The following is a 24,055-nucleotide window of genomic DNA, read 5'->3' on the forward strand; positions in this document are numbered from 1 at the left end:
AATACTTAATACTTAACTGAAAATGCCACACTTTGATTGTTGGGTTTTGTTGGGTCTACCTTACAATATAAAGTTCCTTGAGGTGACTGTTGTTGTGATTTGACGCTCTATAAATAAAATGGAATTGAACTGAACTTTAATCATAAAAAAAATTAATGCAAAAATATTCATGAGTCCTTTCACTGAAAATCATTCAACTTTACTTTCATGATTAGATGTTCTCATCTAATCATGAAAGTGCATTATTCAAGTGTTCATGATAAAAACCCGTGTGAATGTTTTTCTTGGGGTTTTTTGGTATTTACTAAGATAGAAACTAAACTGCAGTGAGGCGTTTCACATGATGCTCCAGGCTTAAGCATTTAGTGTGCCACTTCTTATTTTTATTATCCCAAAAGATTTGATCCCAAAATTCTGTTATGTATTTTTTTTGTCCATGTGGAATATACTATATAAATTACCTTGCAGAATACCATGAAGCTCTCTTGTTTATGTTACTATGCATTAACCACCAGGGAAAAAACTTACTGGTCACAAATCATAAATAACATGTGCTTCTACACATGTTTTTTGTCGCTTTGCTTTCCAGCTGTGCACCCTTCCTGAAGTTGAACATTTTTTTAAGCATCTTTTTCTTCTCAGTGTTTGCAAGTGTATATACAGTCCTCATAAAGGGACTCCTGCAGTTTGTCTCTATAATATAAAAGCCCTGTGTTAACTGTTGTCGTGGGTTGGTGCTGTATGAATAGATTAAAACTGGTTTATTTTTTCTATACTTTTTAAAATATACAACACTATATTTTTGTATACAACACTTTTTAGTCCATTGATTGATCATTTTATTTTGAAAAAATTGTATAATATCAACATTATGTATGTATTTTGTAAGCTCTGTTAATGGAAAGGGGCTGGGGCTGATATAGTGCTACATGTTGAGTCGCTTTAGGAAATGAAAAGATCAAACAAATGATTGATCAATGCATAATCGATGTAGGACTTAAAACAATTAAAAAGTAAACAAGCACACAGCAGTTTAAACAATTCTAAATACATTTGCACCATTACTGTGAAAGACAGACTTAAATATACAAGTAGTTCAAAGATTATGTGCCATGAGTCGTGATTTTTTTTCCTTTTTTGATCTTTGATAGGTGCCGTGAATGTGATGATTTGAAACATAATATAAACACAGAGGAAACTTGGTTATACGTATAAAATTGGTTCCAATAGCAGACAGCAAGAGTGAGGACAGCAGAGGAAAAGTTGGGAGGAAATTCCTTTTCCTACAGCTTATGGAGTGAAAAAATACCTTCATCAGAGATGCTTACGAAGCAGAAAAGCTCAAACTCATACAAATAGTACAAAACAACATTTAAGAAGGCTTCTTTAACCATATCCACTTGTAAAGTTAGATTTTTTAAAAATGAATAAACTCTTCACCCAATTGACAGTTTAGATTATTACATCCTTTTATTTGATTCTTTTATGAAACCCATATTCCTATATCTCTGCTTTGGAAATCATTAATATGTTATCACTAGTACAAGATTAGTGCTTTAAATGTCATATATGTCATGCATCTGCAATTTGATCACCCAAACAATAACGTTTAGAGAGTTACTGTGAAGGTCTTTCTCATGAGGATGCGTGTCCTATCTCCTAACAGGCCATAAAGCAGATTTGACCTTGTTTTTCCTGTTTCCTCTTCTCTTCCCTGTCACATTTGTTCTTGGGCTTCTCCCTCTGCTTCAGTTTATTTGATCCTCCACCGTCATCCACGTTGGGTATACTTTGTCATACAAGACATGGCAAGACTTTGTTGTTTGCCATCAGTATTACCTGTGATGTTTGCCCTGTTTTTACAAACCTGCGAATCCACTTTAAATAGAGGTAAGGTTTTTGTATGTTTATTTCTTCATTCACTTTTAGATTTAATCCTGGGATATCCCACAAGTTTAGCGTTTCAAATTTTAAAATTTCATAGTTGTTAAGAAGTTTAACTTGTGTTTTTGAAATGTCTTTTAAGACTGCCATCAGATTTTATTGTTAAGAAGACGAAGATGTGTGGCTCCTTCTGTGATATTAAACTTTAATATATTAGCAAAAGATTAAAAAAATGATTTTTTAAAATGTTTTTCTGAGTATTCTTTGTCGAACACGGAGTGTGTGTGTGTGTGTGTGTGTGTGTGTGTGCGCTCATATTATGGTTTATTTCTTTGTAAAGTAGATGTACACACTGTGGTTACCTGTATATTGATATGTATACTTTACATCATAAGTAACAGATCATAAGGCTTTTCACAGGACAGTCAGTTCTTCTTTTACATCCATCCATCTTTTCAATGTAATTTATTTACAAAGAAAATTCGCTTTAAAATTTTTTTGTTAGTAATTTCTGAGAGTTACAGAGCCACTGGAGTCTTCCTGCTTATTGAAGGAGGAACCTACTACACCTTGAACTTCACAGCTGCCAGAGATGCCTGTCTTTCACTAAATGTCACCATGGCGACGGAATATCAGATATCAAAAGCAATCACACATGGACTGGAAACGTGCAAGTAAGCAGAAAGCATTTAACTAGGGTTTAATACATGTTGACCCATATGCATTTTTCATATTAATAAATCATGCACAAAAACAGGCGACTAACTCGAATGCGTTTCCCAGTAATAACATAAAAATATTTTAGAAAACACAACTAACTGTCCCAAATACACAAGATCGATGTATTGCATAAGCACTTGGGTCCATATATATTTGGTTAGTGGCACTTTTTTTGGGGTAATTTTGCCTTCTTACACCATCACACTTTAAATTAAACCAAAGATTATTTAAATCAAGGAGTTTAACATTTGCATTCCCTGTTTATAAATTACACACAATCCCTGATTTTCTGTGGCTCAAAACTAATTGGACAGACTGACCTAATTTTAACCATAATGATTGTTGTTTAATATGTGGATAAAAACCATTACTATATTACTGTTACTATTTTAACAGATATGGCTGGATAGCTGAACAGATTGCCGTCATCCCACGAATTTCCCCTAAACAAAACTGTGGCCAAGGCAATATCGGGGTAGTGTCATGGAAGACATCAGCAGATAAAAAGTTTGGCGTCTTCTGCTTCAATGCATCCGGTATTACTTATTTTCTTAGTTTATGAGACTAATATACGCCATAAACGTCAATTCATCCATCACAGATGTCAAATGTCTAATGCCAAGACCAAAGTGTCTGAGTGGCACATAACAATGTAATGACATGATCAGTGTGATTGTGACCCGCAAGTGGTTTTCATGTTGTGCCTAATTACTGCCTGTAATTACAGCATCTGATCACTTAAATAGAACTGAACCATTGATTTTCTCAGCATTAACAGATTTGGAGACAACAGCCAGCCCACAATCCCCCACATCTGCAACTCCACTGACAACTCAAACCACACATTTGGTCACATCAACAACAAAGTCCATGTCCTCAACAAAAAAGTCAATAACAGGAAAATCTCAGCCGACACTTCAGCCCACACCCTCAACTTCAGCTTCTGATGTGCTTGTCAAGACATCGCAGTCAGCAAGGATTTCTTCCTCTGCCACCCCTTCTTTTAAAACGTTCTCAACCCATATTCCTGTTTCCTTGCCTCCGATTACCACTCTGAACCCCCCTGGTACCACTTTTACCTTTTCTGCTTCCACTCATGCCTTCAATTTCCCAGCTTCCTCTGAGTCGGTGCTGCCACAGACTGAGAGCCCCACAAAACCATCTCTAGGAGGTATGTTCTGCAATATCTTCTTTTTTCATTGTTTGATTTTGCTAACATCATTTCAGCAAAAAGAAACCCAAACATTTGGATAAATGATTTTAATCAAATTAACTTATTTACTTGTTTTCTTTTGTTGTTGTTTTTCTTTATCAGCTTTACATGTAACAGTTATTGTTCTTGGCATCATTCTTCTGCTCCTGACTGCAGCAAGCGCTATGTGGTACTTTCAAGTGTGAGTAATGTTTTCAGCACTTAAGGAACAACTTTTGTTTCTTTGTTTGCAATAATGTGGTGTAATCCACATATGTTGTCTTTTATTAAAAACACTTTTCTCTGTCTTTTTGGAAAAGGAATGTTTTCAGGTGCTTGTCTCACTGGCAGCAGATGGATAACATCGAGACAGAGATGTGGAATTTTACTGATAATGATATGAACCAACTCGGCCAGTATGGACCGCAAGGAGATGATGATGATGACGATGAAGAAGAATCAGACCACAAGTACTCCAGTGATATCACTCTGTGTGTGAAATCAGACATCAAAGCAAACTCTTCAGAGTAATATGACCATTTTGTGCAAGTTTTTGTAGACACAGCTGTGTTGTCTGATAAAAACAAGATTAGAAGATCATTTACGTCATAAACTCTTCGGTTGATTGTTGTACTCATAAAAATCCTTTATACAGCCTGATGCAGGACTCTTCTGGCTACAGACAACTGACTCTGGCTCTATGTTTAGACTTGCTGTCATATACACATGAATGAAGGTGGAAGCCAACATATGCTTCGCTCCTGGTGGTGGAGAAAAAAACAATACAAATATGTAACTGACACAGACCATATTGTAAAATAATATTGAAAATATACAATAATAATTGTGTGACCTGTATTTCTGTATTACAGACAACCGATACTAACAAACAAGCTTTCAAAGTAATACTATTATTACTTTTATTATGAAAATAAATTGTGTTAATGTTATTTACAAGTGTCTTCTACCCCCCCCCCCCCCACACACACACATAGACATATGCATATCTAGATTTAGCACAAAAAGTCGGGTAATTTGTGTTTGGGCAAATATTTCTTTGTAACTTTGCATCTTGGCAATAAATACTGTTGCAAAGCCTGTTTATTTCCTCTTAAAGGGCGCCATTTAATTCCCAAAGAAATGCATGTGTGGATTGTGCAGCAGAGACGAGTATGAAAAACTTACCAAATCTTCTCTGCCAATCCAGTAAAAGTACATTTATTTGCATTTATTTCACGTAAAATAGCAAAAAATATATACTTCCAAATACACATGGGTACATGTTGTTACCAACGCAGCAACATGGCGGCGGTAATGAATCGTTTCGGTATTTACTCACCGACATAAAACCAGCGAAGAAGACGACAACTCCAGAGCCAAACCGTTGTTGGTTTTTTTTTTGCTTTGCTCATCCATGTTTGTAAGCGTTAAGTTACAGCTTTGGTAGAAAGCACACGAAATGAGACGCCTGGGTTCCGTACAGCAGAAGATACCGTGTGTGTTTCTGACAGACGTGATGGAAGAACAGTCCAGAAAACGCGACTGTCAGGTGAATGCATCTGCAGACACATTATCAGGCGCAGTAGGTTTATTATGGGTATCTCTTGCTGCTACAGTTGTTAGCACGGAGAAGCACCCGTCGTGAACAAGTTCTTAGTCGTGTCTTTTTTATCTTTTACTGGAAATGAAATGTAAGCAGAGTAAATGTCTGAGCCAGAGCAGGGGGAGGTGGCTAACTGTTGTCCTTTCGCCTGTAGCACGAGGACACACCTCAGGTCTTCCTCGGCAGAGGACCACACTGATTTGCATAATGTAGACAACAGGTTGAACAAATTAACTGACACATGGTCGTCGTGACAAATAGTTGTGCAGCTGGTTTCAACAGCAGAGAAATTTCTGTCTGATTTATTTATTTATTTATTGTAAATGTGGTGCAATCTGGCATCAAACAGTTATTTGCTGTGCCAACTTTCCAGTTTTTAACAGTGAGTCGAGTAGAGCCAGTGCTGTGTGATGAATAGAGTAGAGCAAATACCTGCATGGCTGAATGAAGGGTTTTTCCTACTTACTCAAGCTTTACCAAAGCACCAAAATCTTCTTTGTCAGGTAACACACAGACATATGCAGACCACTCTTGCAGGCTTAGTCACTGCAAGTCTGGAAAAAACAAACAAACAAACTCTGGAATGAAGAAAATTTTGGCCGGGCTACTTGAAAGCAGAAGAAGAGAGGAAGAACGTGCCAGTTAAAAGACTTATGGACATTTCAGCTCTATCGTTAAGGGCATGGAAGAACCTGACATTAAATTAATGTTTCATAACGTGTAAGACTGAGAGCATCTTTACATAATTCAAATGTAGGCTAAACCTAACTGCAAGTTTGATATAAGGAAGTGCAAATAGATGGCCTGTTTCAGGATTGTAGTCAGTGAGACTTGTAGAACATTAAAACCCTACAGGAAAAAAATCAATGAATAAAGTTGTTTCTGAGAATTGATATTAATTACTGATGCTCATTACCGAAAGACTTTAGACACTGTTACTATTCACTCACTGAGCTCTGAGGGATCTTGTAGAGGTATTACTATCTGATGTTAATATACACAGCTCAAAGGAGAGATCTGCAGGTGTCAGGATAGGACTACATATAACAGGAAAAGTCTGTTTTCACACATTAGCTGTTTACCCTTAAGTTAAATCGTTGCAAAGAATTATTTCAGTCATTTCCCTAGATAATCAGTAACTTAATACTATCATTTTCTTTATTCATTTTTTAGCGGTTGTTTAGTTTTTCTTTTAGAACCCTACCACAGGGGGGCCACAAGCCGATGTAGTGCTAGTGCCGTTCTCAACCCAGCAGAAATGGGGAGGGTTGTGTCAGGAAGGGCATCTGGTGTAAATCAACCATGTGAATCATCAAGAATGAGATTTCCATAGCAGATCAGTTGAGGCCTGGGTTAAGAACGACCGCCTACGGTGCTGTTGGCCAACAGGGTGTGGATGGAAGTTGTGCTGCTGCTGGCCAAAGAGGAAAGTTGGAAGGCATGTTCGAAGACAGAGAGAAGGATGGAGCCAGGGAAGAAAAGGGGACGGGCAGAGTGAACAAGGCCATGCAGAGGCTATTTGTGGCAGAGGAGGATGCTTGAAATGGAGGCAGAAGATGAAAAAGTGTTGTTAGTGTCTTTTAGGATGCTAGCTGGCCCCCCAGATTTTTCTCCACAGCGATACATCAAACAACATCCATCCATAGGTCTCCAGCCTGTCCAAGGCCCAAACAACATAGAAATGACTTGATTTGTTCAGAATGGTTACCCTATTGATGGAACAGAAATATAATTACCACCATATTACTTTATGGCTGTGTTTACCATCCTTTTGGAGCTACGGCACATATTTCACATTAGAAAAATCACATGGCACACCACCAAACAAAAATGTCACAAAAAGCATATTGATCATTTTTCCTGTGCACCAGGTACAGCAGAACCACTACTCATGCTAGGGCCTTCATCTGGGTCAGATTGACTACTTTTTCTTTTCAGATATTTATCTATTGCTATGATGTGCTGCGTCGTCTCACAGCATGACTTTTTAATTTCTTCTTCATCATCTTCTGTTTTCCCGGCAGTTGGCAACCTATTTAATTAGAGCAGGTAGCTGTACTGCTCTCTAGTGGAAGAGATTGTAATTGTTCTGCCCGTTACTCACGCCGGTCCTCAACCTTTTTTGCTCCACGGACCGGTTTAATGTCAGACAATATTTTTATGGACCGGCCTTTAAGGTGTCTCAGATAAACACAGCAAAATAAAATGAAACAACCAAGACAAAAACAATGATATTTTGTAATTATAATAATAAACGCAAATTCATTGTGTAATTGTGTAACTTTATTAGCAGCGTCCTCGTGAAATACGGCAACAACATTGAGAGTAACATCCTCCTCTCTGCCCCTTAATGCTCTCTGGTCACTATGGTAACGCGTAAATATTTCTTTCAAAATAAGACACACAACTACAACACGGGAAAAGACCCAGGATAACCGAGTTAACGATAAAACCCCAGAAAACCATAAATTTCACACCCAAGCCTCAACATGCCATATCCACTTATCCACTTGATATAAGGCTAACTGGCAAACTGTAATGTTTTTCAAATTTTTTCCCCTCTCTGATTTTTAAATGCATGTGCCTTAAAACCACCAGGTGCAAGAGTTCCCTGCAGAGCCTGGGATTAAAGTTTGTGGCTCTTGGAGGCCTGTTTCCTTTGCACAGGTTTTCTCTGAATTAGCTGGAGCAACCAGCTAATTCATGTCATATGTGCCGTGAGCACATTGGCATTCGTTCAAACTCTACACCACTTGAAGATAATTTCGCTTTCAGTGGAGTGATAGATTTCAAATAAGTGTTTTTGAATCATTTGCCAAACTGATATACTTCATCCATCCATCTAGAGCTGTAGAGAACGCTTTAATCTTGGCATAATGATGACACTTTATACTGATGATCATGGGCCTCATATCACTGGCACCTCATTTGTATCTCCTTAATGTTATGTTTTTATGTTGTGATAAATGTAGTCTTGTAGTCATGTGTGTTTTTTGAAAATAGCCAGAAACTGAAACGTCATTTGTTTGAATCAGCACCTGTTAATAGATATATAGGAGATATACTTTAAGAGAATCGCTTTTCATGGGATTCACTTATATTTCATGTAATTGATTCTCTGGTTGCTAAAACTTTGCAGTCATGAAATTATTCTCAAATTGCATTAGATGAATTGTGCAGCTGATTCAGTGTCAGCACAGTCATGTAGTCTGTTGTTGGTTCTTTAATCAAGCCCAAACTTATAATTGAAAAGTGGTGGTTTATAATGTGGGGCTTCTGTTTGATGCTATATAATATGTAGATAACTGATTTATGCATTCATGGTACCGTTACTAATGTTGGGTATAGTCACTTTCATTTATATCTTGCACTGATCAAACATGGTTTTGCTTCTCTTTAGCAATTTCAGGTTGTTGCCACAGAAAATGTGAACCCTGTTGCTCTGCAGGCTAACATACATAGTGCGCTTGCCACTGAAAAACTTGATGGCACCTGTTGCTATGTTACAGTTTATAAAGGTGAGAAGATCTCAGAATAACACTGATCATTTCCTAGTCAGCATCTACAAACTGCTACTACTTTGTAGTTTTCTAAGTGGAATTGATCTGTTTTCTTTAGGGCAGCCTTACCTGTGGGCTCGACTTGACAGAAGACCAAACAAACAAACAGAGAAGAGGTTTAAAAAGTACCAACATTCTCACAAAAGTTGTAAAGGTAGATTAACTTTGTCAAAAACAGTTTCCCCCAAGATTTTTGAACACGTTTTCTTTTTGGTAATATTGCTTCTACACATCACCACAGTGGGTTTTTAGTGACTGAAGCAGATTCTGAGCCTCAATTCAAAGGGTTTAATAACAGTATTACTTAAAAATCCACTGTATTGGTATACACAAGCATAATTACCAGAAACCTATGGGGCTAATTGTGATAATATTGAGTGTGGACCAAAAAAGAAAAGGCCTGGAAAATGTTAATACATAACACATTTAGCAGTGGGGAAGGGTTTTATTTTTCCGGGCTTTCTTTCAGGTTTCACGTGGAACATAGAGGAAGATTTTAAACCGGTGCCAGAAACATGGATCCCAGCTCATGGAGTCAAACATCACAGCGGCCGTCCAGTGCCCGATGAACATGGACATATTCCAGGTTCTTAGTTCTCATTTTAGTTTGTGTGCAGTGAATTCACCTATGTCTATGTAAAAGAGTTTATGTAGAAAAATGGGGGTAAGTGTCAAAGTGATGATAAGCAGCAAGTATCGTCCTTCACATGGAAACCATCAGCATGACGAGTACTTTTCTTTGTTGTTATAAATATGTAGGCTGGGTTCCAGTGGAGAGAGACAACAAGCAGTACTGCTGGCACTCCTCTGTGGTGGATTACAACGTTGGGCTTGCTCTTGTTCTCAGGCCTCGACGTGACAACGAAGACATGTTAGAAATCACATCAGTCCCATTAGCTGAGCTCCAGGAACAAACACTGGAGCTTATTGGAACCAATGTCAATGGAAACCCCTATGGTAATAGAAACTACATTCTTTTTTTTTTTTTTATATATAAGCTGTGGTTAGGAATTAGGAATTAATTATGTTGTTATGTTAATAAATGATTAAGATTAATTAACGTCATTGGGTGATTGATTTAAAAGAAAAACTGAAGTAAACCAAGGTTCATTAATATTGTACAAACAGGGCTGGGCAGCAAAAAACAGCCTGTCCACTGCCTGGTTACACATGGGAGTGTCCCAATCAGAAACCCACCACCTGTGGACTTCCAGCAGCTGTGCTCCTGGTTTCATGAGAATCCAGACGGTCGAGTTGAGGGCATAGTCTGGCACTGCAGTGACGGCACTCTCATCAAGGTGGGATAATATATATATATATTATTCAGTACATAAAATAGATTTAAGTATCTGTATTAAAAGATTGAGCTGCCATAAGCAGTTTACAGGGAGCAATGCTTTCATGCTTCAGTGTTCTAAATAGTGTGAAATCAGGCACCAAGCTCTTCTGTGTGTGTTGTTAGGTCCATCGTCATCACCTGGGACTGAAGTGGCCAGAAGCGAACACTTGCCTTGGTAACAAGCCGACGGCCATCCGTGTTGACGCTTATGGCAGCACGGAGTTGTTTACATCGTTTGTAGCACTAAATGGACACTGCTTCAGCCGGCTTCAGGACATTCACTTTGAGCTATAAGTCCATGCGGTCTTGTGAGGCTCTGCCGCTTCGCTGATAGATCCCTGATATTTCATCTGTAATTCCTTGCGAGTGATTTACAATCCTATACTCATATAGATTAATTTATTCCACAGAAACCAGTTAAGAACTGCTGCTTTTTGAATTCATGAAAGTCTTAAGAGTAGCTTACAGTGAGTGAGCTGTTAGTGGAAGAAATAAGGAGAAAACTGACTGCCAAAGTTTAACGTTTGGCACCCAAAAGAAACGGTGGAGTGAATCAAAACTTAAGATGGTTTTTGCAGAGATGTGTACTGCTTTAATGTAAAAATAACTGACCAACTTGGCTTTTTTTTTAGCAAGTTAAGTTATTAAAGGGAACCCCAGCTATTAAGACATGTTTGTGCTAAAATATGCACTGTGCTTTCAATAACATGTGGTATTAAAATACGCCAAATGTTTTCCTTTTAAGCACATTTTATATAAAACTGATTTACCAGTAGGCCGCCATTGTTATTTACTTCTCAATGCACTCTGGGTAGTGACATCATATGGTTGCACCGCATTGAGTTCAGTTAGCAGCGCACTGGAACTGGCTTCAGTTCAACGTTTCCAGTTTGAACCAGAACAATCCGAGAGAGAGAGAATGAAAATAGTCAACCAGTACTTATTTTAGATGAAGATGAAAACAATCCGTCACACGAGGACGCGAGAGTGAGGGAAAACTACTGGTGTCTGTGCGGTTACTGCTTGCCCGTGCCAATCGTAATTTCACTGTATAATAAAAATTAGAATTCTATTAATGTTTTTATCACGCGGTTATGCGATGCCATGGATGGCTGCTGCCATAAAACTGAGCTCTTTACAACAAACGCTCTCAGTAGCCGCACAGACACCAGTAGTTTTCCCTCACTCTCGCGTCCTCGTGTGACGGATTGTTTTCATCTTCATCTAAAATAAGTACTGGTTGACTATTTTCATTCTCTCTCTCTCGGATTGTTCTGGTTCAAACTGGAAACGTTGAACTGAAGCCAGTTCCAGTGCGCTGCTAACTGAACTCGATGCGGTGCAACCGTCTGACGTCACTACCCAGAGTACATTGAGAAGTAAATAACAATGGCGGCCTACTGGTAAATCGGTTTTATATAAAATGTGCTTAAAAGGAAAACATTTGGCATATTTTAATACCACATATGTTATTGAAAGCACAGTGCATATTTTAGCACAAACATGTCTTAATAGCCGGGGTTCCCTTTAAAAATGACCACTTTATATATACTGTATCCCAAAACTCATCTGTTGCTAAGTGAAGAATGAATGAATAAATATTAACATTTTATTCAACAATTTTTTATTTGACAGAATACAAAAGTGACTTACAGTACACAGAAAAAAACTTTCATGTTACGTACAAATTTACATTCTCACAACAATAAGTTAGTATTCACATATTAACACAAAAATATTGTGTCATTTCATTGTTAAAAGGAAACTCCTTCCTCAAAATTTCCAAGGAATGTGACTGTAAAAGCATGACTTACATACCACACATTAAGTGATAGACACACTGGGCACTTCTGCCTTTACCCCAAATTGTTGACACACTTTTTTCAGCTGCTCCTCCAACAGAACATTCTTCTTCACCTCTAAGTTGTAGTTATATTTCAGGTCTTCGATTTCATCAAAAAATGCTGGGTCAAAGTTCTCCAGTTCTTTTTTCAGCTTCGTGACCTCAGCTTGAAGTTTGGTTTTTTCAGTTTCAGCTGCCTGCAGAAGCTTTTTGAGTTTCCCATAATCTATGGACACAAGAAGAGAAACCATCATGATTCTTCCTTAGACAGTACTGTACCTCATACCTATCAAGGTGTTTGTTAAGACGGCGCATATATATATATATATATATATATATATATATATATATATATATATATATATATATATATATATATATAAAAAAAAAGTCCCAACCTCCCTCAGATTCACGCTGACAAAACAGTGTAGCTGGAAGACTCGCCTAGTTTAGATGTCGTCTCGCCGTATCGTTCACTGTATTCTTGCATCCTTCGTTTCATTTCTTCATTCTCTTTTCCCAGCTGAGTGCTGGCCAGTCTTCACATACATGACATGTAGAGTTTAGTCAAAAGCAAAATGTAAAGTTGAATGTTTCAGACAAAGGAAAAAAAAAAAATTTTCATGCGAAGTTTAACGTACCGGATTTCCTGGAAGGCCTTGCTGCTTCCTGCATCACCTTTTCCAGCAGCAGGAAAGGTTTTTAACACGTCAGCCTAAGAATGACAAACTGATAGTATCAATCAAATACAGCACCTAAAAAGACAAAACATTTTGTCACAGACATAACCGTGTTACATCATAGATTTTGTCATCTCTTTTTTCCACAGAAAAAAGAACGATAACTACTAAAAACTAAAGCTTCCCTTGAAAACACGACAAAATGTCAAGGAAAATAAGACGTGTTATGAACTGTGGAGCAACTCTAAAAACACAAACTTTTACACTTTATATTTTATTTCACTGAAGCAACTTTAGATTTCATGTACTATAATCTTATGATATTAAAACTAAATGATGCTTTTGTCAAAATATGATTAAAACTACAAAAAAAATTTGCTGTCCAAATTAACTTAACCCTCTAGTCTACTGCATAGCGTTGCCCTGAGGCAACAAACCACATTTTCGTCCTTTACACTGGCCCTTCAAATAATGCTACCAGGCACATCTCTTTCCAATAAAATGAGTTGAAGGTGGTGTGACTTTCATGGGGGGGGGGGGCTTTCTGCAAGGTGCACTACATGAGACATCTCATTAGGAGGCAAGATAAAGATCACTATTTTACATGTTTATAGTGAAATACATGTATATTAAAAATACTTGTATGTGCATGAATATGTGAAGAAGAATATTTGATTGTTCTACTTTTTAAATTTCATTTATACAGTAAAACTGTTAATTTTCATTCATTGCCTCAAGGCAACACTGCACAGTTAGCCCAATTTTTTTCAGGCAATATAATGCATTTGCATATGTGTGTAGAGATGTGTTTGTGTGCATTTATATGATCATAGTCAATGTTTTTACTTCACAATCTACTCATAATTACAGGACATGGATGTAAATACCTTTTATGGAAGGAAACCAAGGGAATGTGCACTTTCTGTCCTCAGAAAGTGAGGACAGTGAGCTTTCAGGGAGTGACAGTGAAGTAGAGTGGATGCCTGAATGAGGTTTAAGGGACACTTAGGAGCTCAGGGGTCAGTTGGTAAAGTAACTGTGTCTGTGTGTGTGTGTTAGTGTGTGTGGTCGTGTATTATTTATTGTTGTGGGGACACAAATTTGTTTACACACTCACATTGTGAGGTCTCGCCTACTTTATGGGGACAAATTGCAAGGTAAATCATTATATTTTAGGGTGAAGACTTGAGTCAGGGTTAGGGTAAAGTTCAGGCAGGGACTTGTGATGGGTAGAGTCAGGATAAGTCTCCAGGAAATTAATGTAAGTTAATTTAAGGTCCCCAAAAGTGATGGAGAAACAACGTGTGTGTGTGCGCACGTGCGTGCATGGGGTTAGGGTCAAATGTTGGATGTATTTTGGTGTTTTATTGTTCTGTGAAATGTTTACATAGTTTATTTGTTGTTTATTTATTTGTTCATCCTTGTTGTACTAATGCAACTTATTATAGAATAACTTGGCGTTTTACTACCCTTGTCGCACAGTGTTGCCTTGAAGCAACAAACCAATATCTGTTTGGGGGCAAGGTGTCAAATTTTATGATTGATATATTATTAGGGACCCTAAAGCTCCCCAAAAATTAAAAAGTCATGCAGTAGAGGGATAAGATGCTGGATTAAAAACAGCCTGGGTAACAACAAGAAGTTTGAAAAATGGACATTTTTGGTCAGTATCTGCTTACCAAAGATTGTCATGACTTCTAGATTCAGCACTATCTTAAATAACAGGAACACATTTTAAAGTTTTTGCCACCTGATCCTCGAGTTGTCGTATTGTTATCTGAGCTCTCTCCTCCCGCTCTGTCATCTCTTTCAGATGTTGTTTGAGTTCAGACAGTCGGATGTTCTTTTGGGAGAGTTCCTTCTCCAGCTCCTTCATCTTGTTCTCAAACATCCTGCACAAATAGAAGTCAAATGACCATCAGATCTCAAATTGTGTCCAAAGTAAATAAACATGCTGTTTGTTAATATTGTCTTATTAAAGCTTGAGCATGAGACTGACGTAAATGAGCAGCCTTTATTACCAAAGAGTTTGCATAATGTTGACTAAGCCTGTTAGCGACAGTCTATTTCGCAGCATACCAGAGTTTGAATCCCATGGGCATGATAATGATTGTGCATTTAAGTCACACGCTGCTGATTTAACCTGCTGCACAACCCTAAAGCTTACAAATTACTTTTAAGTGCCCTTTTCTGGAAGACTATTGGTTTTGTTGACCTGGTTACCACAGATGACCTCATGGTCTTAGTGTCCACCCCCTCTGTGATGGGCCTGGACAGAGCTTCCCTCAGTCTTTGCTTGATGTCTTCCAGCTCTGCCTCAAGCTTCTCATTTGTCACTTCTAGTGTCATCTTGGTCACTCTCAGCCTCTCTGCAGCCTCCATTTCCTTTTACAGTGACACACATTTTCAAGCATAGCCAAGAGACAAAAACAAGCATTTAGACTTTTTTGATTGTTTTTTTTTTTTTTTTTTTTTTGGAATAATTAATTCTGCCCCGACCCAACTTCATTAAAACGAACTTATAATAAGTCATAGAAGACGTTACCCTTTTAATCTCCTTTCGAAGACGTTCATTTTCAATCACTATTTTCTCCAGTCCTTTGGTTTTGGATTCAAGTTTGGAATTCAGCTCAGTTTCAGCCTCACGCTTCAGTGTTTCAAAGTCGGCCTGGAAAACAGCGCTTACTGTAAGCTGCAGTCACGGAACAGAGATGCTAAATAAACCTTCCCAAAATAACGTTTGTGATGTGTAAGGTGACACAGGCGTTGGCAACCTTTAGCTTAATATTTTCTTTCTCCAGGGCAGTGACTTTGTCTTGATTCACAGTGGCGCTGGATTTCTTCAGTGCTTCATTTTCCCGCTGCACCCTCTCCACTACCTTCTTCATCAATCCAATCGTCTTCTCGAGCTCAGGCACCGTTTTACCACTGTGACCACCCTGATGAGGATCACAGAATAAATAACGTATTAGATCAGAACTAGTTCATTTTTTTGTAAACTGTGTTTCAAGGTGATTCTGTTTTAATTCCTATGTACAGATTTATTTTCAGTTGTTTTAAAGATTGTGTAGGCAAAGAAAAAAAACATACTCCACGTATATGAGCCAGCTTTTTTTCTGCCTCTGTCTTTTCCTTTTTCAGTGCGTTGCATATCTCCTTAAGGTCCGCAACTTGATTCTGTAGGGAGCAAAAAAACAAAATACCTTTGGCAAAAAAAACCCAAAAAACTACTTCCAGTGTTTCCAAATCAAAGTATTAATTCAATAGATTTGCTCCATTCTTTTAAACCTCTTAATGTGGTGCTGAAAGAAAAAATTATGCTACAGATGAAATCACTTTTTATTAAAGCAAACTTTCATACTTTTTATGTATTTTTGTAAATGGTCTATTATTAAAGCAATTAAGGCAAATGCGTTTAATGAAGAGGTAAACTCTCCAGGTGCCATCAATAGTCTTCTTCCACGGGGCGATCGTGGCTCAAGAGTTGGGAGTTTGCCTTGTAATCGGAAGGTTGCCGGTGTCCGGCAGCCTCGCCTCTGTCAGTGCACCCCAGGGTGGCTGTGACTACAATGTAGCTGCCATCACCAGTGTGTGAATGTGTGTGTGAATGGGTGGATGACTGGATATGTAAAGTGCTTTGGGGTCCTTAGGGACTAGTAAAGTGCTATATAAATACAGGCCATTTACCATTCTTTATATTTTAAAATTATAGTTCTCACACAGGAAATGTTTCCAGTCAGAGCTTTCTGCCAAACTGGCTCTCCCAGATCTGCAGCTTGTAACATTTATTAAAAAATATATATATATTATGGATGTATGTATGTTTTCATATATCCATAGCGCTCGTGTTGAACTGATCAGCTACCTCAGTCTAATTGGGTAATGTCTACCTTGAGCCTCGGCAGGTCTTTGTTGGTCTGCTCCAGCTGAAAGCGCAGCTCCAGGTTCTCAGAGGCCAGCTTGAGGTTTTCTTTTTGGCGGTCCTGCTCTCTCTCTGATGGAGTATTGGTGCCTCGTCCTGAAGTCTAGAGGACAGCAAGGGCACAGAGTGAGCCAGGTGGAAATAAAGGTTATCAAATTAAACTGAAACAAAATATTGCAAAGGGAGTGCAGAAACCACTGGGAACATCGAGTCCATGATCGACGGTGTGAGGGAAAGAAACAACTGCACACTAAAAAGCAAGCCATGGCCTAATCTTTGCTCTTCCATGTCTAATGCTATCACAGCATTACCACTCTAGCAGGGTGACTACAGAAGCCTTCAGATACCTTTCGACAGCTCACAGATTTGCCTTCACGTTTTTGTACTTCATGATCCATCTTGTTCCTGATGAAGTGTTTGGTATGAATAGAGCTGGGGTCCTCATCTTCATGTAATGGATTTTCCACAGTTGCATTCTTTGTTGTTTCATGTTTCTGTGTAACCCATTCGTCCACCTGCTGTGACTTCTCTGATGCGATTCCCACATCATAATCATTATCATCTGTATTTTGATAGTCTTGGTCGCCAACAGCCTCTTTATTTGGCGCTTCACTCATTTCATCATCTGTAACTGCCTCTGCTGGAGGAGGTGATATAACCGATCCCGGTCTTCCTGACAGTTCATCAGGCTCGCTTGCCTTTGTGGCCTGTTCTTCTTCCTTGTCTTCAGGTGTATGAACTTTAGAGCCACAATGAATTTCTTCTGTGCCTTCTAAATTGTCACCTTCGCTTTGTTTCTCATCATCTTCAGCATTATCAGTTCTAAGATCTACTTCTCTGGTCACATCTGGTTCGAGATAGCCTGGAGCTTCAGAGCTTGGTTGCGCTTGTTTACTGTGAACATCATCTGCTTCTGCACAGCTGGTCTGGGTTTCTCTGTTCACCCAATGCTGCTTTGACTCCCTCTGTTGGTCAAAGGTATCTTCAGCAGTTTCAGTGCTAAGAAGGCTTCTGCAGGATTCGACAGGACAGGAACCTACATGCTCTTCACATGACCCATTGTCCACATCAAAAGTAGCAGAACGAATCTCTCTTAGAGTCTGAGAAGAGATGCTTTTTCCCTTCGTGGACAAACACAGTTAAATGAAAGACGTGTATTAAGAAAACTGGACGTAAAAAAGGGTGAATGCAGAAATGAAATTAATTTTAACAAACCCCCTTTCATTATGTTATTTCTGAAAAGTAACAGGCAAACCTCGGCTTCTGCTTAAGGTCCATACTCATAAATAAGAGTAAAAGAATCTTCCAATTAGAGCTGCCAATGACAATAACATATAAACAGATGTTTACTTGTACACCCATGCCCTTATGAATAGCAACCAAAGAAATTAATTGACAAAATAATGGCCTTAACATTAAATCCCATGTTCTGTGTGGCCAACAAACGCAAAGTTAAGAATAATGAATTTAAAATGACATAAAATGAGTAAAACCAACAAATTTCCATATTTCAAAGTTGGAAGCTGCCCTTTCGCTTGATGAAATTCTTACATTATCTTATTTGTTGATCTCAGAGTCAAATAAATACTTACAGAAGGTCTTGATGGAGATTCTTTGATAACCTGGCTCTCTAAGGAACGGAGTCTCTCCTCCAGGAAGCGGTTTCTCAGCATCATATCCTCAATGGCACCGTCACGCGGTAAAGCCTGTTGCTGTCTGTACATCGAGTAAGAAAACAAAAGCCTCGGTTTGGACTATGTAAAGCTGCTCTATCAGACAGAATCTACAATTACCAACAGTTTACAAGCACTGAAACGTATAGTTGTACAGGCAAAAGCAAGGACATCAGTGCTCGAGTGGCATCATCTTTATGTATCCATGCACACATGAACTTGATTTAGGTTTGCCATATTAATCCTGAATATGATTAGTGTAAGCATGTTTTTTCATAACTAATCCACTGGTGTTTTGGTCAATCTTTACAGTGTATGTTTGTAATTAGTTTTATTATATTATTATGTTTATTACTGCGTATTTATTACTAAAAGAATTCATTGTGTGTTTTAATTCTCCAATTAGTTCATGTGTACTGCCTCTTTTGTGTAAATGTAATTTAACGGCACACTACAGATAATATTGAATTTTGTGTATGTGATTCAGATTCTTTTATTGTTTCGTAAATTTATCATGTTCCAAGAACGGCCTCCTCTCCATCAAGAAGAGAAAGAGACGAAGACGAAGCCTAGAAAACTATAAACATGCCCGCATTAATGCAATCTACACGTTAGGACATTTGAACAGCCTGACAGATACTTTATAGTGAGAATCTCTGTCTCCAGGTCTGAATTCCTCTTCTTCAGCTCCTCCATCTCCTTCTCCATCTCAGTGGATCGCACGCCCACCACCTGATCAGCAGTGACCCCTCGAGCCTTCAGCTTTTTCTGCAGTGCACTCTTCTCTTGTTCCAGCCTATAAACGCAAAAAGACACAAGAAGCAAATAAAATGAATTAAGTGACAGTTCCACTGACACATTAACGTCTTCTACATCCACACAAGTGCCTCTGGGTTTTAGACAGAAAACACGAAGAGAAGTAGGTCAGCAAAGCCTGTTTGTGTGTGATGTCCAAACTAACCTGGCATAGAGGTCTTTAAGAGTGCTGAGCTGTTTTGAGAGGGATTCATTCTCTCGTTCCTTCTCCTTCAGTGAATTTTTGACCTTCTCCATCTTGGCCTGCCATTTCTTGCCCTCCTCCCATCGCACAATTTCTTCTTTAGTCTGTCCAACATGCATTAAATCACTACATGTACACCATATTAATATTAATAATATATTAAAAGGCTGCAGAAAACAACAGTCCTTTTCAGTCGTGTCCCAAAAGGCCATCGGGGAGCCACTGAGATTAAACACATTCGCAAGGGAAGGTTTTCAAATGACAAACGGCAACTTTGGGCAGCAGATTTGGTCGAAGTTCCTTCAGAGATCAGTGCAACCCTTACAAACAAATGCTTTCTTCCAAATATCTTGTTCTGCTTATTGATAAAATAACAGGGCTGGTTGCAAACTGATGTTATTTTGCACTAAAAAAGAAAGAAAAACCACAACGACTATACTGACTCAGTTTCAAGTGACTCTTCTCTAATATGTGCCTCTTTTTCAGGATGTGTATAGCCAGGAAAAGAGCAAAATATCGCTGTACTATTTGGCACCGGTCACTGCACCACCTTGAAAACAGGGCCCAAAATATTTGATGCCGACTGAATTGATGTTCATACCTTTCCGTGATCGTCTTTGACATGTTTTATTTCAGCTCTTTTCTCCAAGTCAGACTCCAGTCTCCAGATCTTCTTCTGCAGATTCTCAATAGTTGGTCGCTTTCCATCTGCTTCTCGTTGGCTCTAAAAACAAACACGAAAGCACCTTTTCTCAGACAGGTACATAAATGGAGATGGAAAAGTTTCTGTTTAGGTTAGGGTCACGGTGGGGAGTTTTGGTTAATATAAATTATAGCCCAAGTCCTGAGATAAACCTGAAACTTAACTTACAAAAAACTCCTACATGGTACTGATCCACGAGAATATCTAAAGAATTAAATCAGTTCTGACATACGAGCTTTGTGACATGTGAGATTCCATTCTTGATGAATGCTTCAGTTTTTGCCACAGATAAGCACGACAGGGTTTGCATGTCTCTTATCTCGTGTTTTATCACCTGCAAGGTCTGAATATGACGCCTAAACGAAAGCATGTGGTCGCACATCAGCATGAGGTTTCAATGTAACACATAGCTTAGATTCTAACAACAACAAGTAGCGGCTCAAAGCAACCTGATGTGGTTTGTGATTTCGCACTTTCTGGAGGCACTAACTTGAAGAGCGCTGGTGAGCCTTTTGATTTGCTGCTTGAGTTCCTCGATTTCTTGTTCTTGCGCCTCCTTCTCAGCTTGCAGACGCCTTTGGGTTTTCTGAGCTTTCTGGATGTCTTGGTTCAGCCTGTCCACTTCCTCTTTCAAGGAGCTCTCGCGGCCTCTGGCTGATTTGGCAGACTCCTTTGCAGCTTGAAGTTCTTCACTGAGTTCTTGCATTCGCACCTTTGGGGAAAGAAAAAGAAATTTTAAATCTTTTCCGATTCAAAAAGTCTGATATTATTTCCATTCTCTTGATTTTGTGGCCAAAATCAGCATTTTGTTTTGTTCTATAGAGCAACATTTTTCCTCAAATCAATTAAAACACATAAAGGTTTCATAGTGTTGTGCTGGGTGAAGTTTACTTTAATACCACAAATACTGTGTCAATCACACACAATGTTCTTTAAGTGTAAATAACGACCAGTATGGAAAAACGGCTGCATTTCCCTAAACAAATACGATTATGAATAACGTTTAGATCATCTAAATTTTTTCCCCCTTAATCAGTTGAACTAAATCATGATAACTTTTTTCTATCTACTACCTTTATAAATCACACTGAGCCTCCCATGAGGACGTTAATGGTAATTAATGATGGGAGGAAGGGTTGGTTGAGGCTAGCCAGATGTCAAACATGCTGTTTATGCAATAAGCCCAGTGCAAGCAGCTTGTTCACCAATTTGATCTTTGGTTAGTTCCTATTCAAAAGCATCAGGTTGTGACTGTATAAGCCTGGCTCCTAAAACTGAGTGAATGATAAAAAATGCAATCAAATCAGAATGCAATGATTTTGAGATCATCTACAAATCTATACCATATAAAAATACAACCAGGACCAAATATTAAATATGAAATTGACAGTTTTTTTTGGTTTTTTAAGACCAACATGTTTAAAAAAGGTTGGAGCAGGGACATAGTTTCCACTGTCTGGTATCTGGTTATTGTAGTTCTAAAAGCAAATTGTTTTTCCATATTTGCTTGATAATGTGTCATACGATACTAAATGTTGGTGATGGGTTACAGGTCTGGAAAGTAAAGACCGGAAAGAGATGCTGTTGTAATACACGCAGAATCTCTTTGGCTTTGTTTCCCTAAAATGGCCAGAATACTTGGCATCCAATTATTTCCAGAATCCGTTTGATTGGTCAGGGTACATGTCACGGGGCAGTGTGCTGTGATGCAGGTAGGATAGAGGGCCCAAATGCAGGACTCAAAACCAAGAAGTTAACTTAAAGTGCAGTTTATTCACTGGGGTGACTCATCAGAGAAATAAACATTACTCAAACACGACCAATAAATGGCGAACACGAAACTAGACACTAGACTGGAACCTAAAACAAGATAACACACAGGAACAGAACCAAGAACATGAATGAATTTCAAACACAGCACAGGGAGGAAGTGGACGTCAATGACCCGACACAGAGCAGGGAAAACGCAGGGCTTAAATACACACTGGGATATCGAGGGCATGAGACACAGAAGGGGAGCACAGCTGGGAGAGATTAGGGCTAACGAGACAGGGGGAGCAAAACTAGACACACTGACATGAGACAAACCTTCACAATAAAACAGGAAACAAGAAACCACCACACAAAGACGGAGACTAGACGCAGAACCTAAGAACTAATCCCCTAACAAACATAAACTAAAACATAGAATACTAATAATAATCAACAATGCACAAGAGTCAATACAAAATACAAAATTAAACCAAAACATGAGAAACTCAAAATGCTGGGTCAAAACTGACCCAGAACCGTGACAGTACGGGACAGTTTCCTCTCTTTCCCAGTCCATCTTCAATGAGCTCAGGCTCAGAGAACATGAAGGCAGTCTAGGATGTTGTTTATAAACATAATTTATAAATATCTTTTCCTTTTTTTTAAATCTAATCTTATGAACCTTTAGAATATTAAAAGTATTAAAGTGATACTCTTTCTCTTCACCAATATAAACTAGTAATACATTTTTGGTTAAGGTAAATAAAAAAATACAGAAATGATCATTGTCCATCAGATTGCCAGAAGGAGAAATGTGATTTATCAGTCCAGATAACACGTCTCCACTGCTCTAGAGTCCAGTTGCAGCATGCGTTACATCGCTGCATCTGATGAAACAAGTTCCATGAAGGTGCATGCTGCTCTTTGCTAATCTGAAGGCCACAAGTTTGCATGCCTAGATGCTTGATGTTATACACCTGTGGCCGTGAAAGTGATTGGAACACCTAAATTCAATGATCTGGATGGGTGAGTGAATACTTTTGGTAATATAGTATATCTTTCTTTGCATAGTATTGCTTTGAGTCTAATTTGCGGATGCAGAAACAAACTTTGATCATTAACACTGGTTTTCAAAAGTGTTCATGAGCCATGCTGTGATTACTTCCATCTAGGAGGATATATTTTTGGTAGCATGTTATTCTGTTTGTTGGTAAACACAATGGCTATGTAGGGGTGTAGAGTGGGGTAATGTTAACAATCCATTAAAATTTGCCTTACACCCACCAAAGTGTTCAAGGTCAACTTAATGATTTATTGGTCAAATATTGACAAAAAAGCCTTATAACACAATAAAACTGTGAATCTTACAAATGTGGTGTTTATTGTCAATAAATAAAAGCATCATATAAATATTTAAAATATGGCACATTTGACCTCTCCGTCAACGTCAACCAAATTATCTGTAAGTCAAACTGAAAATGTTATATAGAGCTATTTAAAACTATGTTTCTTGGTTCCATTATCTGCATTGACAACATAAAGGCATATAAGAACGATATATGGAGATTCTAAATAATCAAAGTAAACATCTGTCATGCTGCCCTGTCTGATCTATACTACACTACTAAACTTACTTTTAAAAATTATTCCCTCAAAAGTAAATTCTGCCCAGAGAGTGAGCTGTCTTGGCAGACGTTTGCATTCTCTAATTGTTTCTTGTTTCCACCTGAGAGGCCAGAAGATTGCAGAAACTCTTTTAATAACCAGTTTCTTAAGATTTCTCCAGATTCTCAAACTTTTCTAATATTATTTACCATGCTTGACAAAAAATCTTTCCTTTTTTACTTCTGAAACACAGCCTCAAACAACATCTCCAGAAAGCTCATTTCATTGTTTGTTTTACCATCTGTTGTGGCCAATTTAACTTCTTCCTTTTGTAACTTTCTGGACTCATATTCAAAGTGAGCATTTAATTTTCTAGGAACAATAAAAAAGTCTTAGTAGTACTTGATTTATGGTCTTTGTACTATTTTCATTTTAATATGGTGTTGAAATAAATTACATATCCCTGCATTCTGGGTTTTTGTTTTTCACTTTTAAACAGCGTACCAACTCTTCTCAGAACAACATTGTAAAACATTACAAACTAGAAGCAGGTTTTTGGCAAGTATAGAACCAACAATA

General features: G+C 38.2%; 3 protein-coding genes across 13 annotated transcripts in view; 2 read left to right on the forward strand and 1 right to left on the reverse strand.

The window, feature by feature from the left end:
- Window positions 1-1,772: 1,772 nt before the first annotated feature.
- On the forward strand, window positions 1,773-4,415 carry lyve1b (lymphatic vessel endothelial hyaluronic receptor 1b). 2 transcript variants are annotated; one of them, XM_085465166.1, is made up of 6 exons: window positions 1,773-1,890; window positions 2,390-2,558; window positions 3,001-3,140; window positions 3,374-3,775; window positions 3,920-3,998; window positions 4,117-4,415. In XM_085465166.1, exons 1-6 carry the CDS (start codon window positions 1,806-1,808, stop codon window positions 4,325-4,327), a joined length of 1,086 nt encoding a protein of 361 aa, XP_085321292.1. In that variant the 5' UTR covers window positions 1,773-1,805; the 3' UTR covers window positions 4,328-4,415. The 2 variants fall into 2 exon arrangements, with proteins under 2 accessions (XP_085321292.1, XP_085321293.1); XM_085465167.1 differs by having other exon boundaries at window positions 1,835-1,890; window positions 2,409-2,558.
- Window positions 4,416-5,255: 840 nt separating this feature from the next.
- Window positions 5,256-14,815, forward strand: rlig1 (RNA 5'-phosphate and 3'-OH ligase 1). Of its 2 annotated transcripts, XM_085462641.1 has the most exons (8): window positions 5,256-5,345; window positions 8,800-8,917; window positions 9,018-9,113; window positions 9,429-9,545; window positions 9,719-9,916; window positions 10,088-10,257; window positions 10,422-10,473; window positions 14,635-14,815. In XM_085462641.1, exons 1-8 carry the CDS (start codon window positions 5,256-5,258, stop codon window positions 14,643-14,645), a joined length of 852 nt encoding a protein of 283 aa, XP_085318767.1. In that variant the 3' UTR covers window positions 14,646-14,815. The 2 variants fall into 2 exon arrangements, with proteins under 2 accessions (XP_085318767.1, XP_085318766.1); XM_085462640.1 differs by lacking the exon at window positions 14,635-14,815 and having other exon boundaries at window positions 10,422-10,973.
- cep290 (centrosomal protein 290) overlaps window positions 11,900-24,055 on the reverse strand; it is a 40,697-nt gene continuing 28,541 nt past the window's right edge. For 6 of the 9 annotated variants that reach the window (XM_085462631.1, XM_085462628.1, XM_085462630.1 and 3 more), the window contains 14 exons: window positions 20,610-20,831; window positions 20,018-20,140; window positions 19,378-19,520; window positions 19,057-19,212; window positions 18,336-18,459; window positions 16,712-16,846; window positions 15,912-15,998; window positions 15,596-15,760; window positions 15,367-15,489; window positions 15,037-15,206; window positions 14,572-14,713; window positions 12,783-12,856; window positions 12,586-12,680; window positions 11,900-12,367 (listed from right to left, as the gene is read on the reverse strand). In XM_085462631.1, the coding sequence (XP_085318757.1) occupies window positions 12,123-12,367; window positions 12,586-12,680; window positions 12,783-12,856; window positions 14,572-14,713; window positions 15,037-15,206; window positions 15,367-15,489; window positions 15,596-15,760; window positions 15,912-15,998; window positions 16,712-16,846; window positions 18,336-18,459; window positions 19,057-19,212; window positions 19,378-19,520; window positions 20,018-20,140; window positions 20,610-20,831 (2,004 nt within the window). In that variant the 3' untranslated portion in view covers window positions 11,900-12,122. Of the gene's footprint in view, window positions 12,368-12,539; window positions 12,681-12,782; window positions 12,897-14,571; window positions 14,714-15,036; window positions 15,207-15,366; window positions 15,490-15,595; window positions 15,761-15,911; window positions 15,999-16,711; window positions 16,847-17,090; window positions 17,865-18,335; window positions 18,460-19,056; window positions 19,213-19,377; window positions 19,521-20,017; window positions 20,141-20,609; window positions 20,832-24,055 lie in introns of those variants that run through there. The other 3 variants (XM_085462634.1, XM_085462632.1, XM_085462633.1) reach the window with 3 other exon arrangements.

Source organism: Copadichromis virginalis, linkage group LG7, assembly GCF_057382275.1.
Source record: "Copadichromis virginalis isolate Kocher_CV1m ecotype Utaka linkage group LG7, C_Virginalis_male_GT1.1, whole genome shotgun sequence".
Lineage (NCBI taxonomy): Eukaryota > Metazoa > Chordata > Actinopteri > Cichliformes > Cichlidae > Copadichromis > Copadichromis virginalis.